This window comes from Dysidea avara, chromosome 6 (assembly GCF_963678975.1).
Source record: "Dysidea avara chromosome 6, odDysAvar1.4, whole genome shotgun sequence".
NCBI lineage: Eukaryota > Metazoa > Porifera > Demospongiae > Dictyoceratida > Dysideidae > Dysidea > Dysidea avara.
In genome coordinates this window covers 27232537-27257669 of record NC_089277.1, presented here as the reverse complement: position 1 = coordinate 27257669, position 25133 = coordinate 27232537, and the positions used below count along the sequence as shown (strand labels likewise).

The following is a 25133-nucleotide window of genomic DNA, read 5'->3' as shown; positions in this document are numbered from 1 at the left end:
GTTAGTTTTGACCATTCAGAAATGAGGTAATTTTTCTAAAGATTTAGCTACATGTTAATTTATGTAGTTAATTTTCTCCATTTTCTGTTTTTTTTTTGTGTCTGTTTATTTACTACTTGCAGTTGGGTTCTATATAAACACTAGCAAATTATCAAAAGAAGTGGCAAATGTAATAGGAACCTTTTCAAGCAAATACTTCAGTTTTGGTTTGCTACAGGAATGATTGTAGCAATTGTAATTTAATCCTTACAGATACTATGTATGTAGCTTTTTGCTCACACTAGACTATATAGTGGAGAAGCCATCTAGATTTAACTCTTTCAACTGGGGTAAAGCATACACAAAACATTGGGATTACTCCAAAGAACTTTCTCTACCCATTCTATCATTGCCAAACATCACCTTGGTTCAATATCACCTTACTTACTCCAGCCAATTATGGAGACCTCGCCTGCTAAAAGACGTTATTCTTCTAGAAAGTGTGCATGCAAAGAAGAGCTACAAAGTACATATTAAACAACTATACCATGCACTCATCCTATAAAGACAGACTAATCCAACTTCATCTATATCCTCGGCATATGAATTAAGTGATTTACAATTTTTTTATAAAATGATACCAAACTCCTCACGCCAACTTGGACATCCAACTAGCTACTATGTTACAATCAGATCATTCGCTTCTACTAGATCATCCTCATTAATTAAACTTAGTCACTATATTTCTATGACAAGCTTTAACCATACTTTTACTTTTGCACACTCCCAAGGATTGTGGAATTCCTTATGCCTGATTAATCTGAATCAACCCTTTGTGACAAATAAAAATTACTTACCCAATTTTATGGAATCACTTTTTGAATTCCAATCGAATGTAGCTAATATTTCATTTCTGGTGTCCATGCTCCACATGCACAAACAAGATTTATGTATCCTTCCACTTTTTACTCAATAAGTAGTTGAGTAGTATATTGTTTTGTAACTATAAGAAATTAACAGCAACTTGCCCTTAGCTGTCAATCACCCACATTTAATTACTATTTGTTGATCCTAAAATGATAACTGTGTCACTGTAAGACGGGACCATTGATCATTTTAACCTAAAGTGATATTGTGTATAAGTTGTGAGCACTGACAATTCACCATGTAAAGTGGCACTGGGTCACTGTGTCGCAAGATGAGACCACTGACAATTCACCTTGTGATCTTTAAGTGATATTGTGTCACTGTCATTTATGGTGAAACCATTGAAAATTCACATGTGATCCTAAAGTGACATTGTGTCATACATTGTGTGGTGTCACTGATAATACCGGACCACTGTGTGAATAAAATTATTGAAATTTTAACTGTGTGATGTGTCGTTACCAACAATGATCAACAAAGTTCTGGAGAACTGAAAATGCATTTATCTGTGCTGTACTAAGCTTATACGTGCTTGAATCAGTTTTGTACATTCTAGTATGTGAAATTTCTGGATTCTGAAATGTTACTAGTCTCACAACAGCACTACATCTACTAATTACATTAATGACTGGTTTAAAGGAGTGATACAATAGCCAATTTTTGTACCAGGTTTGGCAAACAGTGAAGCAAAGGTTTGTGTGTATAAAATACTTACCGTATTGGCTTCAGTGGTATGAAACTCCTTTACTGCATCACTTAATACTTGGAATTGGCCTGACACAGTGCTTTGAATAGTAATCAAAGTATTTGGTATGGAAGGCAAAATGAAACACCAGTTGACATTAGACTAAGTATAAGGGTATGATTGGGTGACTTTAGATACACATGGTTGACTATCACCCTCCCTGTTATCTTGCTTGGTGTGACCGTTCACTAAAGATGAAAGAGATAATATGATAGAACAACATTATACAGCAGCTGAAACTCAGATCTATCGTTCAGTACCAGAATTGTTATTCTGGGAAACTCCACTCAGACTTTGCAGCCATTGGCGATTTGGTGGTCGAAATTTGAAAATTGGAAAATAGCATGGCAAATGAACTTCAACATAATTAAGTGCAACATCTTACAAATTACCATACATCTCACCACCAGAACATATCCATACCTATAGTACCCTTAAAACCAATACAATCGAATCTCTCTAATCTGACACTTGCATAATCCGGAATCCTCTCTAATCCAACCAAAATGTCATTTACCAACAACACTTTGTACAGAAAACAACTTCTGTAATTTGACACCTCTATAAATTATATACTCAGTAATCCGACACAAAATTTGATTCCCTATATTTAGAAATACGTACATTGTTTTCGATCTTTGTAATCTGACAAAGAATAATAATAGCATTTAATATAATCACAGAAAATAATGTTTAACAACCAAAGCATTTCGTTGGTTGACAATAATAGCATAAAGCTATAATACTGTACTTGCAAATTCTAAAATTGCATGATCCATTTTACCTGTAATTTATTGCATATTAATCTGACATAAATCTATAATGTCAGATTACAGAGTTTTGACTGTATATAGTTAATATCGAAGCATGATTATATTGATTGTATCTGCAAACTGATTACTTTATTTTCTAAAAATGAAGTTACATACGTAGCTACCTGTCATAAACACTTCATGTAATATGCCTATACAAACAATTCACTACTACACCATCTAAATATTTTTGTGCTATATGGGACCCACACCACCAAAATGACAGTTAGCTAAGCAGATTGTTTTGCTTTAAGTAAGCCTTGGAACAGACACCACCGTAACAGTATCACAGAAATATTAAATGAACTAAACAGGCCATCTCTTCAAAATCATAGAATAACCAAGCACGCCTGTACAACATAATAGATTGTCCCAGATCGCTGTCTGCCAACATCAGTTTAATGAAACCCAACCCTATCATGATCAAAAGTTTTAATACTCATATAATTTATATATAGCTACAGTAGCTACAGTCTTCAGACACCAGTTTTTTGAGTTAGGTACCCAATGAAACAGTCCAGCTATGTATTCATAGTCTATCCAACACTGATATCGAAACATTTAAACATTAGGCCTTCTCACAGGTCCCTAGTGGGATAGCATTCACATAGAAAGGTATAAACAACTTTTGTACGTTAGGGGGTATCTTCAAACTGATTTTGGTACGCTTAACGTTATAATGACATTAAGGGGGGAGGGGGTTCAGCCCATGATGTTATTAATTTTTATTATTATTATTATTATTATTGTATAATGTACAAACCTCAATCACAAGTATAATGTACATGATTAGTTAACAAACTAAACGTTAATAAACTTAATTACATGTAACTATAATAGTAAAGATTTAAAAAGTATCGACATTATCAGTTTCCACGAGGTGATCAGGTAGATGATTCCATAGTCTAATTGTTCTAGGGAAGAATGATTGCATGTAGGAATCAATTCTTGAGGGTAAATGTAGGTATTTCCTGCTACGAGTGGTGCTTGGGACTTTATGAAGGATATGATCATAGGGGATATGTAGATACTGATTAATGATTTTGTGAAACATAAATAAGATTGAGTCATCTCTTTGCTTTTCTAATGATTTCCAATCAACATCTACAATGTCGAGAATAATCATTGAACACAAACCTAGCAGCCTTCCTTTGAATCATCTCTAATTGGTGGATGTTAGTCTGTAAGTGGGGTGACCATAGTCTCGCGTGGCCAGACCGCTTTTTCTTCGTCACGGCGCTTATTGATTAGAGATTATAAGCGCCTACTCCGAAAAAGCGGTCTGGCCACGCGAGACTAGGGTGACCAGATGACTGCAGCATATTTAAAGCAGTTATAGTATAAACAGCTATAGAACAGAGAAAGTGACGTGATTAAACAGCTATACTGTTTGTAGACTATGTTTTCAGGTAAAGAATATAACGTTTTGTGCTTCTATTGCCAATGCATTGTTTTCATAATGCGTTAAGAAGGGGGGGTCTGAAGTTAGCGTCATTATGACGTTAAGCGTACCAAAAAGATGCCCCCTTAGCGTTAAGTGATTGCTAATAAATTAGCTAATTAAATTAATGTCGGTTCAATATAATCTATGTTATTAACGGACTTTCAGTTCAGTATTCTCTGCCATCATTTCATTTACAGTGAGATCCATTTCACAGCTGGTTTCTTCCCGTTTTCGGAATTCACGGCGCATGCGTATTTACGTACTCATGTGCACCAGGACTCACCCTGTCTACATCGATGTATTGCATAGTGCCTTCTATATGAATAGATTTATCGAAGAACAATTTAAGTATTGTGATAACAGTCACTTGATAACAATCACTTACATGTCATAGTAACAATCGCGACGGTAAGGATCCGGATATCCCATAGTAGCTACATAGTATCCATTCTCATACCGTGAATATATTTAAGCTTTCCCGCGGCCTCATGTTCACTTATGCATCGCCATCCGGGTACCAAGCTACCCTTGGCTAACTTTTCTCAGTCTAGCTACTATATATACTAGTTAGTGTCTGATCCAGAGCCGGATGCAAGGGCGGATTTAGGGAGGGAGGGGGATGCTCGGGGTGCTGAAGCACCCCCCCTCCAAAATTTTACCATGTGCAAGCTAGGAAGCTTCTAGAAGTTTCAGTATAGATGCAATTGCATCTTATACGTATGCAGGGGCAATGAAAAGATGGAAAGAGAAGGGAGAATGGCTAATCTTTACTTAGAATTACTAAGAGGGGTTCAAATTATACTTTTGGTGTGAGACTTTCGAAATACTAAATACTCTAACAGAACAGTAAACTACCCTAATAGAACATCCATCATAATGTTTTTTCAAGAAGTTGCCAGTGTGTTTTCTTGACCTGTGCACTGCTATCTTACCATTGCTCCAAACATCCTGCCATATACTAATCACTTTCTGAGAACAACTTCTGTCAAATAGTTTAATATTATAGTGGGTATTTTCAGTTGTTGCTACATACATTGATGCTTGAGTTAACATGTTTGAGTAAAACAGTTAATTTCTTAGCATGTATACAGTTAACAAAGCTGTAGTATCTGAGAACTGTTTGTTTTCGCTTTATCAGTACCAAAGTTCCATGCTGTATTTATCTGAATCTAGCATTAATTGAAGCTAATAAAATTTAATGTCTTACAGGGTTTGCACTCCCAAACCCCTTGAAGCTCAACTTTATCAGCTCAAATGATACCACAGCATTTACGCTGTTATGTTATAAAGGGTTAGTTGTGGCCAAAAACTAGTTGTATATGTAAGTGACTTTCGACTCTGGTTGTAAACAAATAATATGGTGATGGAGCCATATAGTTGAAAAAGTTAGATTGAAATAGTAACAGAACAGCCTTTAGCTACTGTATATAATTATACTACAAACATGAAGTTATTCTTGTGTGCATTTTAAATCTCTACAGTGACCTTAAAATCCAATCCTGTGTATGTCTTTGACAATCCACTATTATGTATTTCCTTATAATCCAATAGCATTTAAAGGTGTAGTTCTGTTTTTCTAAAATTGCTTACAACTGAACTCATCCATCTTGTACCCCCACAATCTTTCAGTACAATAGAGTATTTGGTTAAAAATAGCTTCCAGATTTAATCTTGTGATAACTATATTCCAAAAATTTCCAGAGGAAGCATCACCCCCAGACCCCCTTAGCTGGAAATTCTATGTATGTGTACTCTACGCACTGTATGGTGAGTGTATACTTCCCTCTCAAGCCCTCTCTTCATTGTTACTGTTTGAACGTTATAGTTTGAGCCATGAGACTGTAAAGCACACTAGCTATATCTTAAGCCAAGCAATACCTGACATTAAATTTAGCCATCTTGTATATTGATGAATTTACCACAAAATTTCATGAATTGATGTAATCAATTAGCAAAAAACCAAACTCTAAAATTTCTAAATTTAATGTACCACTAAATTAAGATATTTCAAACACAAAATTAATGGCAAGCATTGATTATGTATAGCTGCATCCTTCTCCTTCCTGTTCTTTATGTAAAGAATATATTTTTAGTTACTGGCTGTGCCCTTAAATGACAGCTAGTATTACAACTGTTCTGGAATAATGCATGGTATCATTTCATCATTATTGCATTTAGGTGATTCACAATGCTTGTAAAGCATTGTGAAAGCATTGTGAATCGCTTAAACAAAGTGGCATCATTTTCCAGTCAAAAATATTGCTAAATTTTAATACTGAATAGGCTAAATTTGCAAACTTTTTCTGTGGGGACATGCCCCCAGATCCCCCTAGATAGAGCATGCTCTGCATGCTGAGTGTGCTTTGCACACTATAGCTAGTTATATTAACCAGCTATCGCTTTTCTTAGCCAACCAACCATTATGTTAGCACCCCCCTTCTGAAATCCTAGATCTGCCCCTGGGATGGAAGTGTTGGAACTTACTTTCGCAAAATTGTACAGAGAAATCAGCAATTTTAACTATGACTGTGAAAACATTCTCAACAAACTACACGAGAATGGGTTGGTAAATGACAAGAGATATCAGGATGTTGCAATTGGTAATGAACAGAAAACCAAGAAAAACAGGTGGGTAGCTACAGGAAGTCATGCAGACACTACTGGAAAAGTATCCGATGAATTACCAAAAATAGCTAGCTACCCGCCTTTTTCTGTAAAAAGTCAAACTGGGTGGCCCAATGAAATTGCAATTTTCATTATTTTCATACTATGAAATTCCAGTGAAAATGTTCTAGTAAAAACTCATGATCAGGTTTTTTCATCGGCAAATTTTCATTGGAATTTCATGTACTATGAAACTTGCGATTTCATTGTGTTACCCAATTTGACTTTTCACATGAGGAAAGGAAAAGAAAATATCATGACCTCCTGGCAGACTCCTGTAAGCGTTCGAGCGTTAATCGGATGGCTGCAGGTTCGAGGCTGCCCAGGTCCAGTCATGGATTTTTTCTTCTTTCTCCTACTTTTCAAACATACTTTAATAGTGCAGTTAATATAAACATCATAGGCCTTTATAAGGCCTTCTGGTATACAGGCTCTGCCTTTACCAGGTACTTTAATCATAATAATCATAATCATAATAAAGGTACTTTTTATTGACATTTCATAGATACTTTTCCAGTAGTGATAGTTACATATTTCAGTAGCTAGTTATACGTACTGAGTAGTTAACGCTAATGATCTGCTATATTTTTCTGCAGCTGGGTAACTAGTTTAAGCCAAGCCATCCTCCAATAGCTAGCCGTATTAGGTCTTTGCTAGAGGGCAGATTATATAGACTTGTTTAACGAAGAGGTGTGGTCATAAAATGCACTGCATGCACAAATGTGACTGAATTTGACAAAACAAGGCTTCGACGCACAAAACTTCGTTAGGAGATATGGCGATTTTAAGTAATCATTGTGTAATAACTTCCCAGTACCTACAGCTGTGCAAACAAAATTTGCACCAATTATTCATCTATTTACTAGCTATCAGTGAGTGGCTTTGACAGGGTCGAAAGAAAGAAAACTTCCAATCTCCCACTCGTGGCTTTGACAGGGTCGGAAGAAAGCTGCTACAGAAACCAGACTTGCCAGTCTTGAAGGCAGTGGCGTAGCCAAACCCGGGCAAGCCAGGGCATCAGACTTCTTTGCCCCACCATCAGCTCCTAGAGTAATTATAAAGACGTGGGCTGGATAGCTCGAGATTTTGCTAAAGTTACTTAACTAGTTACTGTACAAGAATACAACTTATACAACACTCACCAGTACTTAATCTTAAATCTCACCGTGCTATTTTCGCCGATGGTTTCCTTCTTTTTGGCTAAACAGAGATGGGGCCATCCAAGGGATTTTCCCTACAAGTAACTTGATTGTGCACAAATAGAGGAGGCAATAAATAGAAGCAAGATCACGTGATTACAAAACAACGGAGCATTGTGGCAAGGAGTGAAGGACAAAGAATTGGTTTCACTATAGTGGGTTGGACGGTTTACATTTGGATTAAGTGATCAAATGTAAACCGTCCAACCCACTAAAATTAATGTTGACCACCTGACTTATTATAACCTTCAACATGTACCTTTGCCTCCTGAATGTTGCAATGCTAGTAGCTCTTTGCCTCCCACAAACAATGGTGGTGGTGGTTTGGTAAGTGTATCTGGACCTGGCTGTCACTTTGAGTTAAAATTATTTAGTCCAAATTTGAGGTCAAATGTCTACAAGGCCCTTATTTTTCAAGATAAACAGACACTTGGGCAGAGAAGGGATTCGATTGGTGCACAGAGGTGTCCTATGCTCCAAATTTCTTCCACAGAATGGAAGTCACTAAACAAAGGGGCAGCCTTTCACCCAAGTATCCAGATTCGAATTCATGTGTACTTAAGTGCCTAACCTGCAAGCGTGCAGCTTCACTGTCCTGTTTATATATCAGTGAATTGCTCTAGCCTGGCCTTTTCTGGGTATACTATACAAGTTGCAATCTTCTTACTCACGTTTGGTGGCTCATATGCTTCTCATAGGTTAAATCTTTAAGGGCCTGCGTGTTAGTTTCTTGTATGCTACTAGGTGAATGAAAAAACTTTCATTATGAGTCTTCCGTCTTGCTTAGAGTATGTCAGAAAGTCTTATAACTGGGGGTAGCATGAACAGCAATCTTGTACTGTTTGAATGGGTACTATCAAGAGATCTTATCTGTATTATTAATCTGTATTAGTAATTCTGGTACTACTGAAGCAAAACATAAGAGTAAAAGTAATACAGCCATTGTGATGTTTTACTCTTACTGTATAAGAGTAAAACAAATGACCACAGTGTGTTGATACATGGTTAGCACTTGTATGGCTTATTGGTGAAGCAACCAATCAACTAAGCAAGCAATTGACAAAATAGTTCTCATATGGTGCTATTGCATTTTAATGTTACAATGGCTGACCAAAAGGGTTGAGAGATTTACGTACTTGAGGTTTGGAGATCTGTGTTGCTCTAAATAACACTATGGGACCAACTGCAGTTGTCATCATCCTTGACATGGTGCAGGGACTTGCACGTGATTCTGCTGCAGAATTTTCTGGGCATACTTTATATGGGCACATCAACACTTCATTACACTTACGTATGTAGTGTCTGTACAGCATGTCAAGCACGTGAACTTGAGATTAATTTTGGAGGCTCATACACTGCAGCATGTAATAGTTTACTACAACTATGTAGCTACATATGTCCTGCTTAACTGTGTTACCTGATCCTGTGGCTACAATGTTATGATTTGTGCATTTCAAATGCCTAATGTTCCAAATAAGGTGTACCAGTGATTCACTATAATTATGAGTACAAGCATTTCCGCAAAGCTATTACTTACTTGGAATGCAATGTAGCTAATGTGTATACACAGCAAAACCAAATGTAGTAACCCACTCTATATGAATTTGTGTATGGGTTTAGTATATAACTGCATTAGTGTAATAGCTATATTTGGTGTCAACTTTACGGAAGGACACAGGAAATACTGTATATCAGTACTTTAATTGTGAATATCAACATATGTGAAAGCCATTCATGCTATCATTGTTGTATACACAGACTAGCTAACCTATATAGAAATTTGAGACCACACAAAACTACATATCTGCAAACAGTCTGTCACTGTGACAAATTGATTTTTGCTGGGTCGATCCATTTAATTTAAAATAATAACTTTATCACCAATGGTCTGTTGGCAACACATGCCAACAGCCATGCAATTTGAAAAAGTACATTACGATATTGTTTGCTATAACTACACTACACATATATACTTCATTCAATCAAAGAAACTTTATCACAGTGTTTGCATACTAAAATGCTATTTTACTGAAGTATGCACATTTTTCAATTGTAGTTTACTGTATTAAGTGTGTGCCAGCATGTATGTGTGTGTTGTGTGTGTGTGTGTGTAGTGTAACGCAGAGGCTGGCTGAGAAGTTGATAGGAGCGTACATGAATACTTTACTGGTGTACCAACTGCCTTCATTGACCATGTGCAATGAATGTATGATTATTAATATTCATAGACGACATCATTTTTCTAAAAATAAACCTGTATGCATGTATACCCACTGCATGTGTGAATATCGTCAGGAAAATAATTACAGGTATATCAGAGGAGGCCAGCTTGCTGTCATCCAAAACAGCACTGGAGATGTGCAGGTAGCTACTGTATATAGACAGCATTGATGTCACTATTATTATGAAATGTTCATAAGTACGTATCAGCAGTGTTGGGCAAGTTACTTTTAAAAGTAACTAGTTACATATTACATATTACTTGCAACTGAACTATTTAGTTACAGTTACATATTACCCATAAAATAAAGTAACTGTAATAATATTACATATTATATTACTTTGTGTCCACAGCCTTAAGTTGTCACGTGTGAAACTACCACCTTATCATGTGACATGATTACGTTGTTGGGTAATGTGCAAATGTTGGTTATAAGTAAGAAGCTGGTGAATAAGCTTCATTCAGCAGGCCTCATTACTTCGTTGTGGTTAGGCGTTACTCAGTGGATTACTAACGAGATTAGTAACTTCGTTACTTGTAGTAATAATATTACGTAATATTAGATTCGTTACAGTAACTATATTACTTAGGTAAGGCGTTACACTTGTAAGTAAAGTAACTTGAGTTATATTACCTGTTTTTGTAGTGTATTTCATTATATTACTTAGTTACCACAAAAGTAATAATATTACGTAATGCGTTACATAAGTAGCGCGTTACTTACAACACTGCGTATCAGCTTTCCCTTTAGATGGCAAATAACTAAATTTAGATGGCAAATAGTTTGATTTCTCAATAGTACCAAGCTAAACTATACCTTTGCTTCGTAGCTACAAGTATTTAGTATCTACAAAACAATTGGCAAATTTGCCACAATAGGATTTTGGAGAGAAAAGTTTGGCAAATTTTAAATTAGTAGAGCTAATACACCAGATTTGTATTAAAGGATTTGGTGGATTTTAGTTGGGGGTGCTACTTGCTTGCCAAATTTGCCAAAATTTTCTCTCGCCAAACTTTCTGGCTATATGATATCAAAAAATCCTATACATAAAGTGATGGCTATTCAACATCTGAGATTCCAAGGTTTTGCTCCTTACTCGTTTCCTAAATAGTATACTTAACTTGCCCTTAAATTCAATCTCAGATAGTGTAATTTTGTAAAACATTCTAGCCAATTTAAAATGGCATGTACAGCCAGCAAAAATACCCCCAGATTTAATCTCAAAAAGCCTGATTTCAAGTAAAAATTTTCTTACCTTACCATGAACTGAAATACCCCAATTTCTATTTCTTGGAAGACGCGGTACGTCCACCCATGCAAAGCTTTTAATTTTGCTTCATACAATGATAGTTAATACAATATCTTTTATTTAACAGATTAAACATGTGACAGTGCACTACTAATAGAATAATTGTGTACACAAGATGCACATGGTTGTGCTAGATATTACATCATCATGTCATCACTACTATGCTCATGCATCAAGTTCTGCTAACCATAGGATCAGGCTTCACCCAAGCACATAAATAAAATTCAACACTCATGACACAGCCTTAAATGACCAACCAGTTTGGCAACTATTTCAACTGTTTTACATAGTTGTGAACTTAGACAACTGTACATTATAAATATACACTTCCACCTGGTCACCCTCCAACGTCCCGATCCCCTCCCCCATCCTAGAATAAACAGTGGAACATAGGAAGTTATGTTATTGAACCGACTTTCGGCTCAGTATTCTGCCAAATATATAAAATAGTTCACTTTTTCAATGCAATCCATTTTCACAGCTAGTTTTTTCTTGTTTTTAGTAGCCTGTTGTGCATGCGTATATGTGCTCATGTGTACATGGCTCACCCTGGATCGAGACCAATTATTTCTATTAATTATTTCTTTATTTCTTCATTTCCAATGAAACAGTCCAGATATGCATTCCAACACTGATCTTGAAACACTTCTATAATGTAAACTTGATTATGCAGTGTACAGTGTCATAAATATCTAGCAAAGACCCAAAACAGCTATTGGAGTACCACTTAGGATGGCCTGGCTGAAACTAGTTACCCAGCTGCAGCTGCAATAAGCACAACTCCTACTTTTGTACACATTAGCGTTAGCTAACATCCAGGCGGCGATTGCTAATTCATTAGTTAAGGAAGTGGATACTGAGCCGAAAGTCAGTTCAACAAGCCGGATTCACTATTGAACTGACAGTAAAACTTAGACAATTAAGTCACTAAACAAAACAAGATGCTGTTGTGCTACTTAAAAACCAGGTGCCATGCAGCAAACAAACCTAACTGGAATTAATTAACAGTGTACTAAACTATTAATATTTATATTGGGTTTTGCTTTGTTGCTACATGCACAATTGAATCATAGTAATTTGTATTTCATAATTGATGAAATATTTGTAAAGCTGTAATTACGTTGCTAAGCACTGCTAAGGAGGCGTACCTTGAACAAAACGATTTAACCTACTAATAATATACAGAAGTATCTTCTTAACTGTTTTATAGGTCTATAACATTTTCTTATGCAAATTCTCCAGGCAAAAGCCTTATCTTTGCTCTTCATTTTCGTTCGCGTATGTACAAGCATGCCCCCTTTTCAACTCGAAGGAATTCGTTATGCCTAGTAGCCTAAGAAGCCAGCTGTGTTGTTTTTCGGCTGTTTGAGGTCCTTAGAGCTCTTGGGTAAGGCCTTCATCACATCCTTACAAACTCGTTTCACTCGTATTTCAAACTGGCACGTAGTAACCGTCTTAAATCAAAGCTTTCCTGCCCAGAAGTTTAATACAGGCTCTATTATGGCCTTTGTTTTTTTTTGTTTTTTTTGTTTTTTTTGACAATGACAATAATATAAATAAACACTTAAACAGTGGGCAGAGAGGCAAACTCTGCCCAGTCCTGGGATGATGGTATTGTTGCCATTACAGAAGCAGCATTGCCACGTTGAACATCAATGGCAACCTTCTGAATCAAAAATTGGGTGGCCTCAGGCTGTTCCATCACCCGGGAACCTATCCGCCTCACTAATGAGTGTGCACATGATCCCCAAACACCCAGGGTCTCAATACATAAAGTGGAGAAGTGAAATGATGGAATCAGATTATCACATAAAGGTTGTTTTTAGCAAACAAAATTTTGCTCATGTGGGTGCGGAAAGACAAGCAAATATACAAACATATAAACATACAAACACACAAACTTTTTGGAAAACAAATTTAGTAAACCAGGCGAGCGCCCACAGCCGGCCCACGCCTGGTTTGAAAAACCCAGAAAACTCAGCCGGCGCTCTAACCCTGCATGGACTACTGGAACTGTAGGCTGTAGGCAGTGTTCTAACCACTACCACTACCACCTACCCACTACCCCTACTTTTCTACCCTATAAATGTTACTCACATAATAGTCTCACTATAGCTATTTAGTGAGAAGAACGTAACCTAAAGGTGAAGAAGAAACCAAAGCTGAACCCGACGCTAACCCTAATGGTACTTTTCGCATCCCTAAAGTCGAATGCTTGTGGCAACTACTAGACGTGAAAATAAAAACCTTTCGATTCAGTAACCACTTCCATTAATTTAATTAATTATTATAGGAAATTTTAATGTCAGTTCAATAATAATGTTATTAGACCGAATTTTGGCTCAGTGTTCTCTGCCAACTTCATAATACGTAGTCCACTGAAAGTGTGATCTATTTCACAGCTTTTTAATTAAAAAAAATTTTTTTTAATAACAACCATTGCTATTAAATACAATTAACAATTATATAATGGAGAGAATCCAGTCTCTGCTTGGATCAAATCGACAGCAGCAACTGGATTGTCACGAATGAATTTGCCAGCAGAACAACGGGAACCACGTAGACATCTAATTGCAGAGCGTAGTAGAGAAAAAGACAAACAACATCTAATTAGTCCCATTACCGCAGCATAGTGATCATTCCTCTTCTCTGAAATGAGGGAAGCTAGACGTTTGTAAAACACAATAGCTTGATTTACTGTATTTTTCCAAGATCTTGCATGGGGTACACAAAGCGCCATGCGCTAACAATGCGCACGCATATGACACGGTGGGTCAGTGCTGATTAGGTTTCACACATCATTATTGTGTTCAGTATGATTAATGAACAGTAGAAGACTACCACAAGTTATTGACAGTATAGTATTTGTGTCAGTATAATAACCACACGGTTTATCTCCAAATGTCGTAACGCGCATGTGTGCACATTAGCGCATTGCACTTTTTACAACGCAAAATCTTGGAAAATACAGTATTTCACAGCTGGTGTCAATTCCCCTTTTCAGTATTATTATTATTATTGTGGGTACAGGTAAGGAGGCAAAACCTGTAAAAACCTGATCTAAACAATCAAACTACTACAAAAATAACTATACAATATCATACTGGTAATCATAATAAAATCTATCGAGGTGTGTCTTAAACAAATTGGTTGAATGAACATTAACTGAGTCATATGGGAGTCCATTCCAATCATTTATAATTCTTATTGAATAAAAGTGACGGCGTGGCAAGCAGGTAGCGTGTGGTTTGTAGATCTTTAAATCATGACCTCTTGTTATAGAAGATGATCGAAGGGTAAATAAAGATGAGCTATCCATGTCCAGCATGTTATGAAATAGTCTAGCGCATGCGTATTTACGTACTCAGCCTCACCATGTCGAGGATTTCCTCCATCGATGTATAGTAGTGCCTTCTACTTCTAGACTAACATAGTCTAATAGATTTATCGAAGAACGAATTAACTCGCCAATTGAAATTGTGATAACAATCACGATTACATACCGGTAACAATCGCGACTTCTGATGCCGGGGAGGTTCCGGATATCCCATAATACATTAGTGTTCATTCGTATACCATGAATATAGTTTTCGCTGTCCTCATGTTCACTTTAACTTATGCATCGCCATCCGGGTATCAGAATAAATAGCTTGTCCTTTTCAGCTCGTCTCAGTATATCGGTCTCGCTTAGTGTTTGGTCCAGAGCCGGATGGAAGTGCTGGAACTTACTTTCGCGAAATTGTACGGAGAAATCGACAATTTCAAGTACGACTGTGCCAAAATTCTCTACAGACTACATGAGAATGGGTTGATAAATGACAAGAGATATCAGGAGATTGGTACTGAACACGAATCAGAGAAAAATAGGTGAGTAGTCATAGCTACAAATTGAAGTATCCGATGAATTAGCTACCATAGCTACCCGCCCTTCTATAAAAAGTCACATTGGGTGGCCAAATCAAAAATTTTATAAACCTATGAAATTCCAGTGAAACTTGAATGTTCTTATGATCTGGTTTATTCATGGAGTTTTCATTGGCAATTTTTTTTACTGGAATTTCAAGTTTACCTAATGAAAATTGCAATTTCGATTGATTGGGCCACCCAATGAAAACTTGACTTTTCACAGGAGGGAAGGTACTTTTCATTGGCATTTCATGGATACTTTTGATAGAAAATGTCTGATCGCCTGGCAAACTCCTGTAAGCATTTGAGTGTTAATCAGATGGCTGCAGGTTTGAGGTTGCCCATGAATTTTTTCTCCTTTCTCCACCTTTTCAAGCACATTTAGGCCAGGCAAACTTGATTAATTGTTTCTCATCCCCACCTGCATCTCTTTTTACCCCACTGCCTCTAATTTCATTAGTGCTGTTATCAACCACGTGTGTTCACGTGTTTTGATGCTAAGAAGGCTGGCTGTCATTTTAAGCACAGCAAATGTCACTTGCACCTCAGCAATTGTGGTAAAATGTAAGCACTAGTTCTTAAAAGGCTTTACTAACCTTTATAGTAACTGCATGACAGCTTGATATGGAGTATTTATGAATAGTGAAAATGACTTCCCGTCCACATGGAAATCCAAATTTTTGTGGATGAGAAACAAGCAATCAAGTTTGCCTGACCTTATGCAACAGCTTTAAATAGGCTGTAGGACCAGGTGTCCTACAGACCTTCAACACTTGTACTGAAGGTCTGGTGTTGAAGGTCTGTAGGACACCTGGTCCTACAGACCAAGCTGTCAAGGCTAGTTATTGCTCCAAGCTGTCAAGGCAAGCTGTCAAGGCTGTCAAGGCTAGTACAAGCTGTCAAGTGTTGACAGCTTGATACTCCATATCAAGCTGTCAACACTTGACAGCTTGTACTGAAGGTCTGGTGTTGTTCAACACTTGTACTGAAGACCTTCAACACTTGTACTGAAGGTAAATACGTAGCCTTAAAAAATAAAAGTTACGTATTTAAGTAACTACGGTACTATGTACTCAGTAGTTAATGTTAATTAATGGTCCACTATATTTTCCTGCAGCTGGGTATAGCTAGTTTCAGCCAGGCCATCCTAAGTGGTCCTCCAATAGCTAGCTGTTTTGGGTCTTTGCTAGATATTTATGTCACTGTACACTGCATCATGAAGTTTGCATTATAGAACCGTACATGAGGTTTTGTACAGATATACTTGTAGATTCTACAATTACAATCATCACAGACACATGCACGTGGTAACTAGCTATAGTGCAATGTTCCAAGCAGGTGCATGTAATAAACTAGGGATCTGCAATACATATCGATACAGCAAATAAGTATCACAATATATACAATACTGTACTTATAAAATAGTATCGATAATATTGAAGTTTCTAGTAGAATAGTCAGTGATTGCTCTATTACTGTAACATTGATCTAGACACTCATATAGACAGTCTCTCTATTTACCGGTGCTATAAAATGCAACGCTATGAGAAGCCATACGAATTTGTGTGTATAAGTGATGATGTTATGGCTAAAATATTCTTACCCGGGTCTTCTAAAAATAGTAGCTGTTACACTTAAAGTATAAAGAACTATGCTTAGTGGTGCAGCAATCTTGGAAACTCATAAGAATGCGGAGTAATCCAGACAAAATTTTGTGAGAGCATGTATTAAAATGTTTGTGGTAGCTAACTGTCTGGGTAGGCAGGCATCCAGGTAGAGATGTGTTTTTTAACAGTGACTTTGTGTTTCCATACTAAAAATCATATCAGAACACACTAGCTATTTGTCACATCATTCAGTAGTTTATCAGCATTCACTGAATAAAGAAATTTGTATACACAGTGAATGTAGAATCAGTGTCGACTCTTTAAGATACAGATAAATTGGATATTGTTACAACTATTAGCTAATATGCCAATCATAACTAGCCATGACCACTTCATTATAATAGTATCGTGATACAGTATCATATCGAACAGTTTATTGATGGTGATACATGATACACAAAATGCACTGTATCATAGAACACTATAACAAACAAGTACCTATAATATTATACTACATACAGCTACAAAAAGCTAAAAGGAATAATGATGACCAGTACAAGGCTGGCAAAGTTGACTCCCAGTTTCTCATCACCCGCCCACATAACTTTCCACTCTGCAATTTTGAAATTCGTTTTTATTATGTTCCTGTGACTTTGGGTACCTTTTTCAATAGTAAGTTGGCTAATAAGGAAATATGACCACATCATGGTTGTGGTGGTTACTCTGTACATGCACTTATGAATGCACTTGTCAACACATAATTAACTGTCAATAAAACTATTTAATAGCTGCTTGAGTTTGAAAAAAACTGAGAGTGTATCGGGTGTGTCTACTAGTATCAAATATTTGGCAATATCATGACTCTGCACCAAATTTGGTGCAGTAGTTCTATAGGATGTTTTTAGGGGTAACTTTGTAAAGAGTACTGTACATAGTTATCCCATGATGAACAGTAAACATGCTAAGGAACTTTTGTACCAAATTTGGTGCCTGGATATGCTGAGTCATAACATTAATTGTTGCAGCAATTAATCATTGAATGTCAAGCTATGGGATAACAAGGTACAGGATGTACACCTATGCAACTGTGATATGAACATATAGTGCTGTACACCTACAAAATTATTGTCACAGGTTAATTGCCTACCAATAATTGGCAATAACCCGTTAATTGGTTTGTTTGTATATTGGCAGACATAATGTGAGTCAACAAGCCTGCTGGAAGGTACCAAAGTGACCATCAACATCCTGTCTAGCAATAACAGTTATTACAATCACATATTTACACATTCTTTGAGGTTATGTTATGATGTTAACACTTGTCAGCAGGGGTAATTTATGGTTTACCAAGTGGGTGGGCAATAACCAGTTTAAAGGTTTCTTCACCGGTTATTGGCTGACCTAGACAACACCGGTTAATAACCGGTTAATAACCGGTTAATTGGACACCAGTGTACAGCACTATGAACATATGTGACTGGGCCTGTGAAATAGGGCATGTAGGCACATAAACATTGCCTACTTTTCCAACTTTAATGCATCATAGCTTTGTGTTCCATTATTACTTAGCCATGAAATTTTCAGCACTTATTAAACATTTAGTTGACTTTAAAAGTTACAGAATGAAAATATTCTATCCCAGTGCTGAGATATGAGATGCTATGTGGTAGGATGTATTTTGTGCCCACATACCCTGTTTTCACAGGCCTAATCACATATGTATAATTACAGTACAAGCTTTTAGGCTAGTTGTGTGTTACATGTCTATGAAATATATAACTTAAAAGGGTTCTTGTATTGAGCTGTGTTATCAATACGTTCAGGTTTAGAGTAGAAAATTGCTATCCTTCACGTATCATTAAAAGTAAACCATAATTACTATGTGTAGCTATATCAACTCTACCAAAACAATGTTGACTTCAATTCATGTCAAGTCCACCATCTAGATACAAGGTAAAATTATGTTAGTTAAAATAGTAATTAAAAGATCTTATGGTCTTTCATGGTACATTGCATGGGAATCATTGGTATGGTATTATTGTATTACCATAGCAACTTGAATGCTGTTGTTGTCTTGGTGATGCCTTGATCAGGTTAGCAGTATTTGATCTGCTACACAGGATGTGTATATGATCATTTCCATGCAGTGGCATCAGCTGGAAGATGATGAATGACTGTATAATGGCTAATGACCCAATGATGAGCTAGCCAACATATGGCATTGTATTATTACAGCTACTGTGAACCCTATTACAGGTTTTTGCAATTGAATTCGTCGGTATTGCAATTGAATTCGTCGGTATTTCAATTGAATTCGTCCCGTTTGCAATTGAATTCGTCGGTTTTGCAATTGAATTCGTCGCTTTTGCAGTTGAATTAGTCGGTTTTGCAATAGAATTCGTCGCGTTTGCATTACAATTCGTCATAAACAAAACGGCTCCAAGAAACCAACCCGTTCATTAAGAGATGAACTATTTATGCCTTGGAGAGTTACACTTGAGACACTAGAAGGTAATTGAAGCTGGTAGTATGCGAAGTTGATAGCTGTCTGACAAGTTAATTAGCTTGCTCGTGAGTGACCACACCCATCGCGAAAGGCCTAGTAGAGTTTGGAATGTTGTTGGAGAGGCTGTAGAGGAAGAATTATTGCCTTATAAAGAGTTGTTTACTACTGTTGTACTTGAACAAGTTCTTGTAGCAGCTGCTACATCATGTTTTCATGTTTGCTCCAGCTGCCATTCTTGTTATGGACGAATTTAACTGCAAAAGCGATGAATTCAATTGCAAAAGCGACGAATTCAATTGCAAAAGCGACGAATTCAATTGCAAACGGGACGAATTCAATTGCAAAAGCGACGAATTCAATTGCAAAAGCGACGAATTCAATTGCAAACGGGACGAATTCAATTGCAAATGGGACGAATTCAATTGCAAAAGCGACGAACTCAATTGCAAACGGGACGAATTCAATTGCAAAGTCGCCGAATTCAATTGCAAAAACCTGTATTATTAATTACTAGCTAACTATGTCATCAATGCAGATCGATCCTCATCTCATGTACACAGTATACTCCAACACATTTGTCTACAACCACTTGTAGTAGGCTAAGAATAACTTATAATAATGTGCTGTGTTATGCTGTGCTGCACTCTTGGTCACACTGATTTTGTCCAACCACATCAAGATACTCTAATCCCAAGTTTTACAATCTCTTCTATCAGACCTTGTTTCAGACCTTGCAGCAGTTAACTATAGTTAAAGTAGGCATAGATAAAAGAGTTATTTTAAATAAATGCTACCGCACAACAAAACCCACTTCTACTAAACATGTAAACATTAAGCATAATTGAAGAAAGCTGCTAAACTCTCAACACTTTCACCACATAGCAGCTAGTATATCAGTATCACCTCAAACCTCAATTGCAGGTTACCTACTGTATCTTTGTCTCAACCTTTGAAATGCACTATCACATGAGTACTAAGCTGTTCTACCTATACGTAGAACAATAATCAGTGTGTGTGTGGGTGCGTGCGTGCGAGCATGTGCGCGCATGCGTGTGTGTAACAAATGCAGTATTTTGGTACATGCCATCTCAGGGATTGCCTTTCGGGTATGGAGACTCCTTTCTTTAACCACTTCAGTGACATCACTTGAAGAAATGCGTAGTATTATTGTAAACATTGGTGAGTGGGAAATTTCTGATGTGGCAAATCCCCCTTATATGCAACTGTTTACATAAAATAATTCCATGTTAGGAAGTGGTTCAGATTATGGTATAGCTGCTGTACCTTATAGAAGTATGTAAAAACACAAACAAATTGAACTTAATTAATAAGTCCATAAAAATCACCACTCAATAGATGTCCTTTCACAGAGGGGTTATTTTAGTCAACAGTATAATGTTTACCAAATGGCCATAGTAAACACTAGTGAATAACTGTTATTTTTCTGGTCACTCAAGTTGGCTTGCAGATTGTGGTGTTACATCAAATGACATCACTAATGTTTATTACACATTATATTATTATGTGGATGTTATATGTACAATAATAACCAAATCAGTGATGTCATTTGATGTAATACCACAGAATGCAAGCATAAAATTCTAAATCAGCAAATAGTTTGGCAAATCATAAATCAGCCAGCCATAATGTCCACTTACATGTAAATATAAATTACCTAATTGCATACCTTGATTGCTGTAATTAGTATGGACTAACCATATTATACAACCAAGATATGCAATCAGTTTAGGGCTTCTGTGGATCATATTTTCCAATGGCTACAATGTATTTAGCATTCTTTTTCTATGAATGTTACTCCAGCAGGTTGGACTGTATTGGAAGCTACTATGGAGCTTTATACACTTCAGAGACTGCTCTGTAAAACAGTCCACATTGGTAGTTCATATTGTGAAGCATGACAAAAATCAGTAGTAGAAATAGTTGTCCACATAATGACATCATTTGTTTGTATAATCTAGAAAGCAGGAAAGACAAAGGCTAGAACAGCAAACAACCCTACCAGAAACAATAGTAAAAGGAAAACATCAATTACAACCATTAAACTTTATGACATAATGGTTAGATTAAGGGAAATGCCACCATCACGACTATGAATGCTATCACATTTTAAAACTAGGTTTATTTACTGTAGATGGCAAAGAAGTAACAGTGCTTGCAAATGGATAAGCTATATAAAAAGCTCACCACAAAGTGCTTTCCTCACAAAAGAGCGATTGTTATAGTTGTTTTAACTCTTTGTACACAAAATAATAATGTCATAATTGACACTGTAGATCATCAATAGTGCTGCACTGAAATTACAATATCTTCATTAGTAGTCCCAATGCTATTCATTAATAGGGTAGTTCCAGAAGATTCTGAAATTCTGTATCCAATTGCTACACCAAAGTATATGAGATCAACAACTAATCTAAGACAAACACTGAAGTTTGTGTAAAGTCAAATTTAAAAAAAGAAACCAAAGAAGTGCACTGCATACTTTAGCCTTGTTGAAAAGGGAAACTGGAAACCCAAGAAGCCAAAAAGTGCATTTAGTGGGAAATGGTTTGTTAATTTAATAAAGTAAATAGACCTAAAGAATTCATTAAAATAATGAATTCTATATTTACAAATTCCACACATATATAGGCCATTGTTAGCACTGGCTGTTCATCCACTTATTCCACAGTTTATTAGCACACTCAATTAGCAACAAACTCCCTCTTGCACTGAAAAGGGTTATATAAAAAGGTTATGAACCACATTCAGGGAACAAGGAGCAGATCACAATCTTAGCCTGTGCCAATGCTGGTACCACCAATGGTAATTTTAAAGGTAACCACTTCGAACTATGAATGAATGGACAAGTTCCAGATACAAGATAAGCAATGTCACGTGAATGGACAAGTTTTTTTATTTTTGATTATATAGCTAATTGAGTAAACAGTTCAATAAAGAATTCCATCCTCTCAATATTTTAGGTGAGTATTTCTTGCATTATAATCTGGAGACTTAAAGTTTTGCAATAGAAAAATAATAATTACTGTATTCTTTTCGCTTACCACTGTAGCTCAGCCTCCTCTTGATGTAAGTTTTTATCCTTTAAAATAGCATTGGGCTATATAATGTGATGATGAAGTAGTTGTGTTTGGTCATGATAGTAATGACTTTAGTGTACTACATATTCAGGATGTCTCTAATGCTGATGATTTTATTTTGAAGAACTAAACTGAGTGCATAATAATGGCTAGTGTAACATATGGCTCTGCTTCAAGTTGTAGGTGTGCTATATAGACGTTGCCGCCATTTCAAAACAGATTCCTTAGATAATTGGAGGACCAATAAAATTTTTTCTGTCTGCTCAATTTATAGTACTGTTTAAATTTTTGATCAAATAAGCAGCAAACTACCTGTGTTGGACTACTGTACTTAACTGATTAGAAAAATATAATAGGCATAACTTGCAGCATTAGTTTCTGTGGTCATGGAATCAGATTCAACAACTTTCAACAGCACCATATGTAGGACACATACAGGAATCTGATTGGTCCACAGTCTGTATATCTTCTATAGTCTGAGAGCTGACAACTCAAATTTAAATATGACTCGTCATTTAGGATACTACACTCGCTACCATCTTGTAATTGCTAAGACAGATTAAAAGACGTACTAGACTACTCCCTTGTCAGACATACACCTACTCACACACTGTCACTACTAAATGACACCATTAACATTGACTTTTATATTGAATTGTAGTGGAGTTCTTGATTCAAAAAAAACAAAACACTAGTTAGTTGAGGAGTGAATGTGTCAAATCATATGGTTTTCAATCCCATGCCATAACTGTACCTATACCTACACTATGTGATGGTCACACTCGTATATAGCCCTATGGTCCATTTTGTAAAGCACACCATTTTTGTATTATAGCTGTCTGTCAGGTATGGGAGGTCACACGGCTAATTTAATTATAATATTCTCTCCAGCCATTCACGAGATAAAGTTCTTTTCTCTGCTTCTTAAAGGTTTATGAGGGCCTAGATAATTCTTTTCACGTGCTTTGCAAAACTTCTTATAAAATACAAGAGTATATTGACTACCTTGCAATTTGGTACAGATAGAAGTGAATTCATGTACTAAGTTTGCAAGGAGTCTGATAAGTGCCCACAATACTATGAACTTTCTTTGTGTAAACATTGAATGTCTGTCATAGCTACAGGGTAAACTGTGTATGGTTGAAATTTGGTATGTACATCGGCTAGCCATTGTAGAAGTGCTTTGATGGTTTGAAAACAGAGAAGTAACAACTATAATTATACAGAGTTACCAGGCAAAATCAAATGACCATAAATCACTGGTCTGAGATGCGCAGTCATCATAGTGCAAAAAAGTTTATTATTATTAATGTTGCCAGGATTTGAACCAGGGTTTTCCATATTGAACACCCAGATCCTTAACCAATTAGCCACTGCTATCACAGTTGTTCACCTCACTTAATTTCTGCTTTTTAAAATAGGTAACATCTGCTTGTGTGCAGTATTAGCATTAATTTTATTAGAATTGGCACATCTCAGGCCACAGTGATCTCACAGTAGTCTCATCCATAGTTGAATTATCTTGCTGGATGCATCTGGCAGTCAGTTACAAATAATTCAGTTAAAACAAAATGTCACTAAAACTTGTTGAAGGGCATGAAGTTACATTTATGCATGGGTTTGGTTATGCCCGATCAATACTTAAGAATAAAATGGGAGGATGCTTTTTTGACTGATACTTTTAGAGCAGGAAAGCCCAAACCTCCATGATTCCTACTATACAGTACTACTGTATACTGTATTGTATGACAACACATTTTATTATGCATACGTACATTGTAATATTGAGCATCTATAATAATGTACAGCATATTATATGTGTTATGTGATGTTGCAGGTTTATGGTGATTGCATTAGTAAAGGGGGTACACAATGCTTACCAGTTCAGGACACTGCTTGACATCTTTTATTCAGACAACAACTTTTATGACTTAGCTGAAAACATGATGGCAGTCTATCGCATTCTTACAAACACAGAAACTATCATCAGAACTATTAATTTTGAAGATTTATTTACATGTCTTAAACAAAGAAGATTTTTTACAAGAAATGAAGAGACAGCCCTTTCTGAGAAAGGAAAGAAAGTCAGCAATATTGTAGAAATACTGAAAGGCAAAGAATTGGATTATTTTAAAGCATTTTTATTATCTCTCATAGAGCTAAACCAGGAGGATGTTGTCACTTTAGATGAAAGTTTTCCAAACTATTGCCTATATAAATTCCAGTGCTATCTACAAAAGCAATATGCCAATTTTTCCTTCATTGAAACTTCAGATATTAATTTTAATCTTCCAATATCTGATGATATTAACATAGCACTAATTGAGATTAGTGAAGAGGATCACAAAAAAGAATCCACTTTCTTTGACTACTACAGTTTACTACTTAACAATAAAGTGGCCTATACAAGACAAGTTCTTCATTCTTATTCTGACATAGTTTTTGAAAACTGTAGGGTAGTCTTAATACAAGGATATCCTGGAAGTGGCAAGACATTTTTGGCTAAACGAATGTGTACAAAATGGGCAAAAGGAGAACTACTGCAAACATTTGCCTGTGTTATCTTTTTGCAACTGAGAGATGAAGAAGTTGCTAATGCTGACTCTTTAAATGAATTAATAGAATTACAAATTGGCCCACTAACAAGAGCAACTGTTGATGATATTTACAAAAAAAATGGTAAAGGCATATTGATTATTTTAGAAGGCTGGGATG

General features: G+C 36.3%; 1 protein-coding gene and 1 long non-coding RNA gene across 2 annotated transcripts in view; one reads left to right on the top strand and one right to left on the bottom strand.

The window, feature by feature from the left end:
• The window catches only part of LOC136257532 (uncharacterized), a 188694-nt gene that overhangs the window by 106742 nt on the left and 56819 nt on the right, over window positions 1–25133 (bottom strand). The window lies entirely within an intron of this gene.
• The window catches only part of LOC136257533 (nucleotide-binding oligomerization domain-containing protein 2-like), a 24025-nt gene continuing 13761 nt past the window's right edge, over window positions 14870–25133 (top strand). Inside the window, exons 1-2 of the mRNA XM_066050760.1 lie at window positions 14870–15168; window positions 24256–25133. Of these exons, the coding sequence (XP_065906832.1) occupies window positions 15011–15168; window positions 24256–25133 (1036 nt within the window). The 5' untranslated portion in view covers window positions 14870–15010. The remainder of the gene's footprint in view (window positions 15169–24255) is intronic.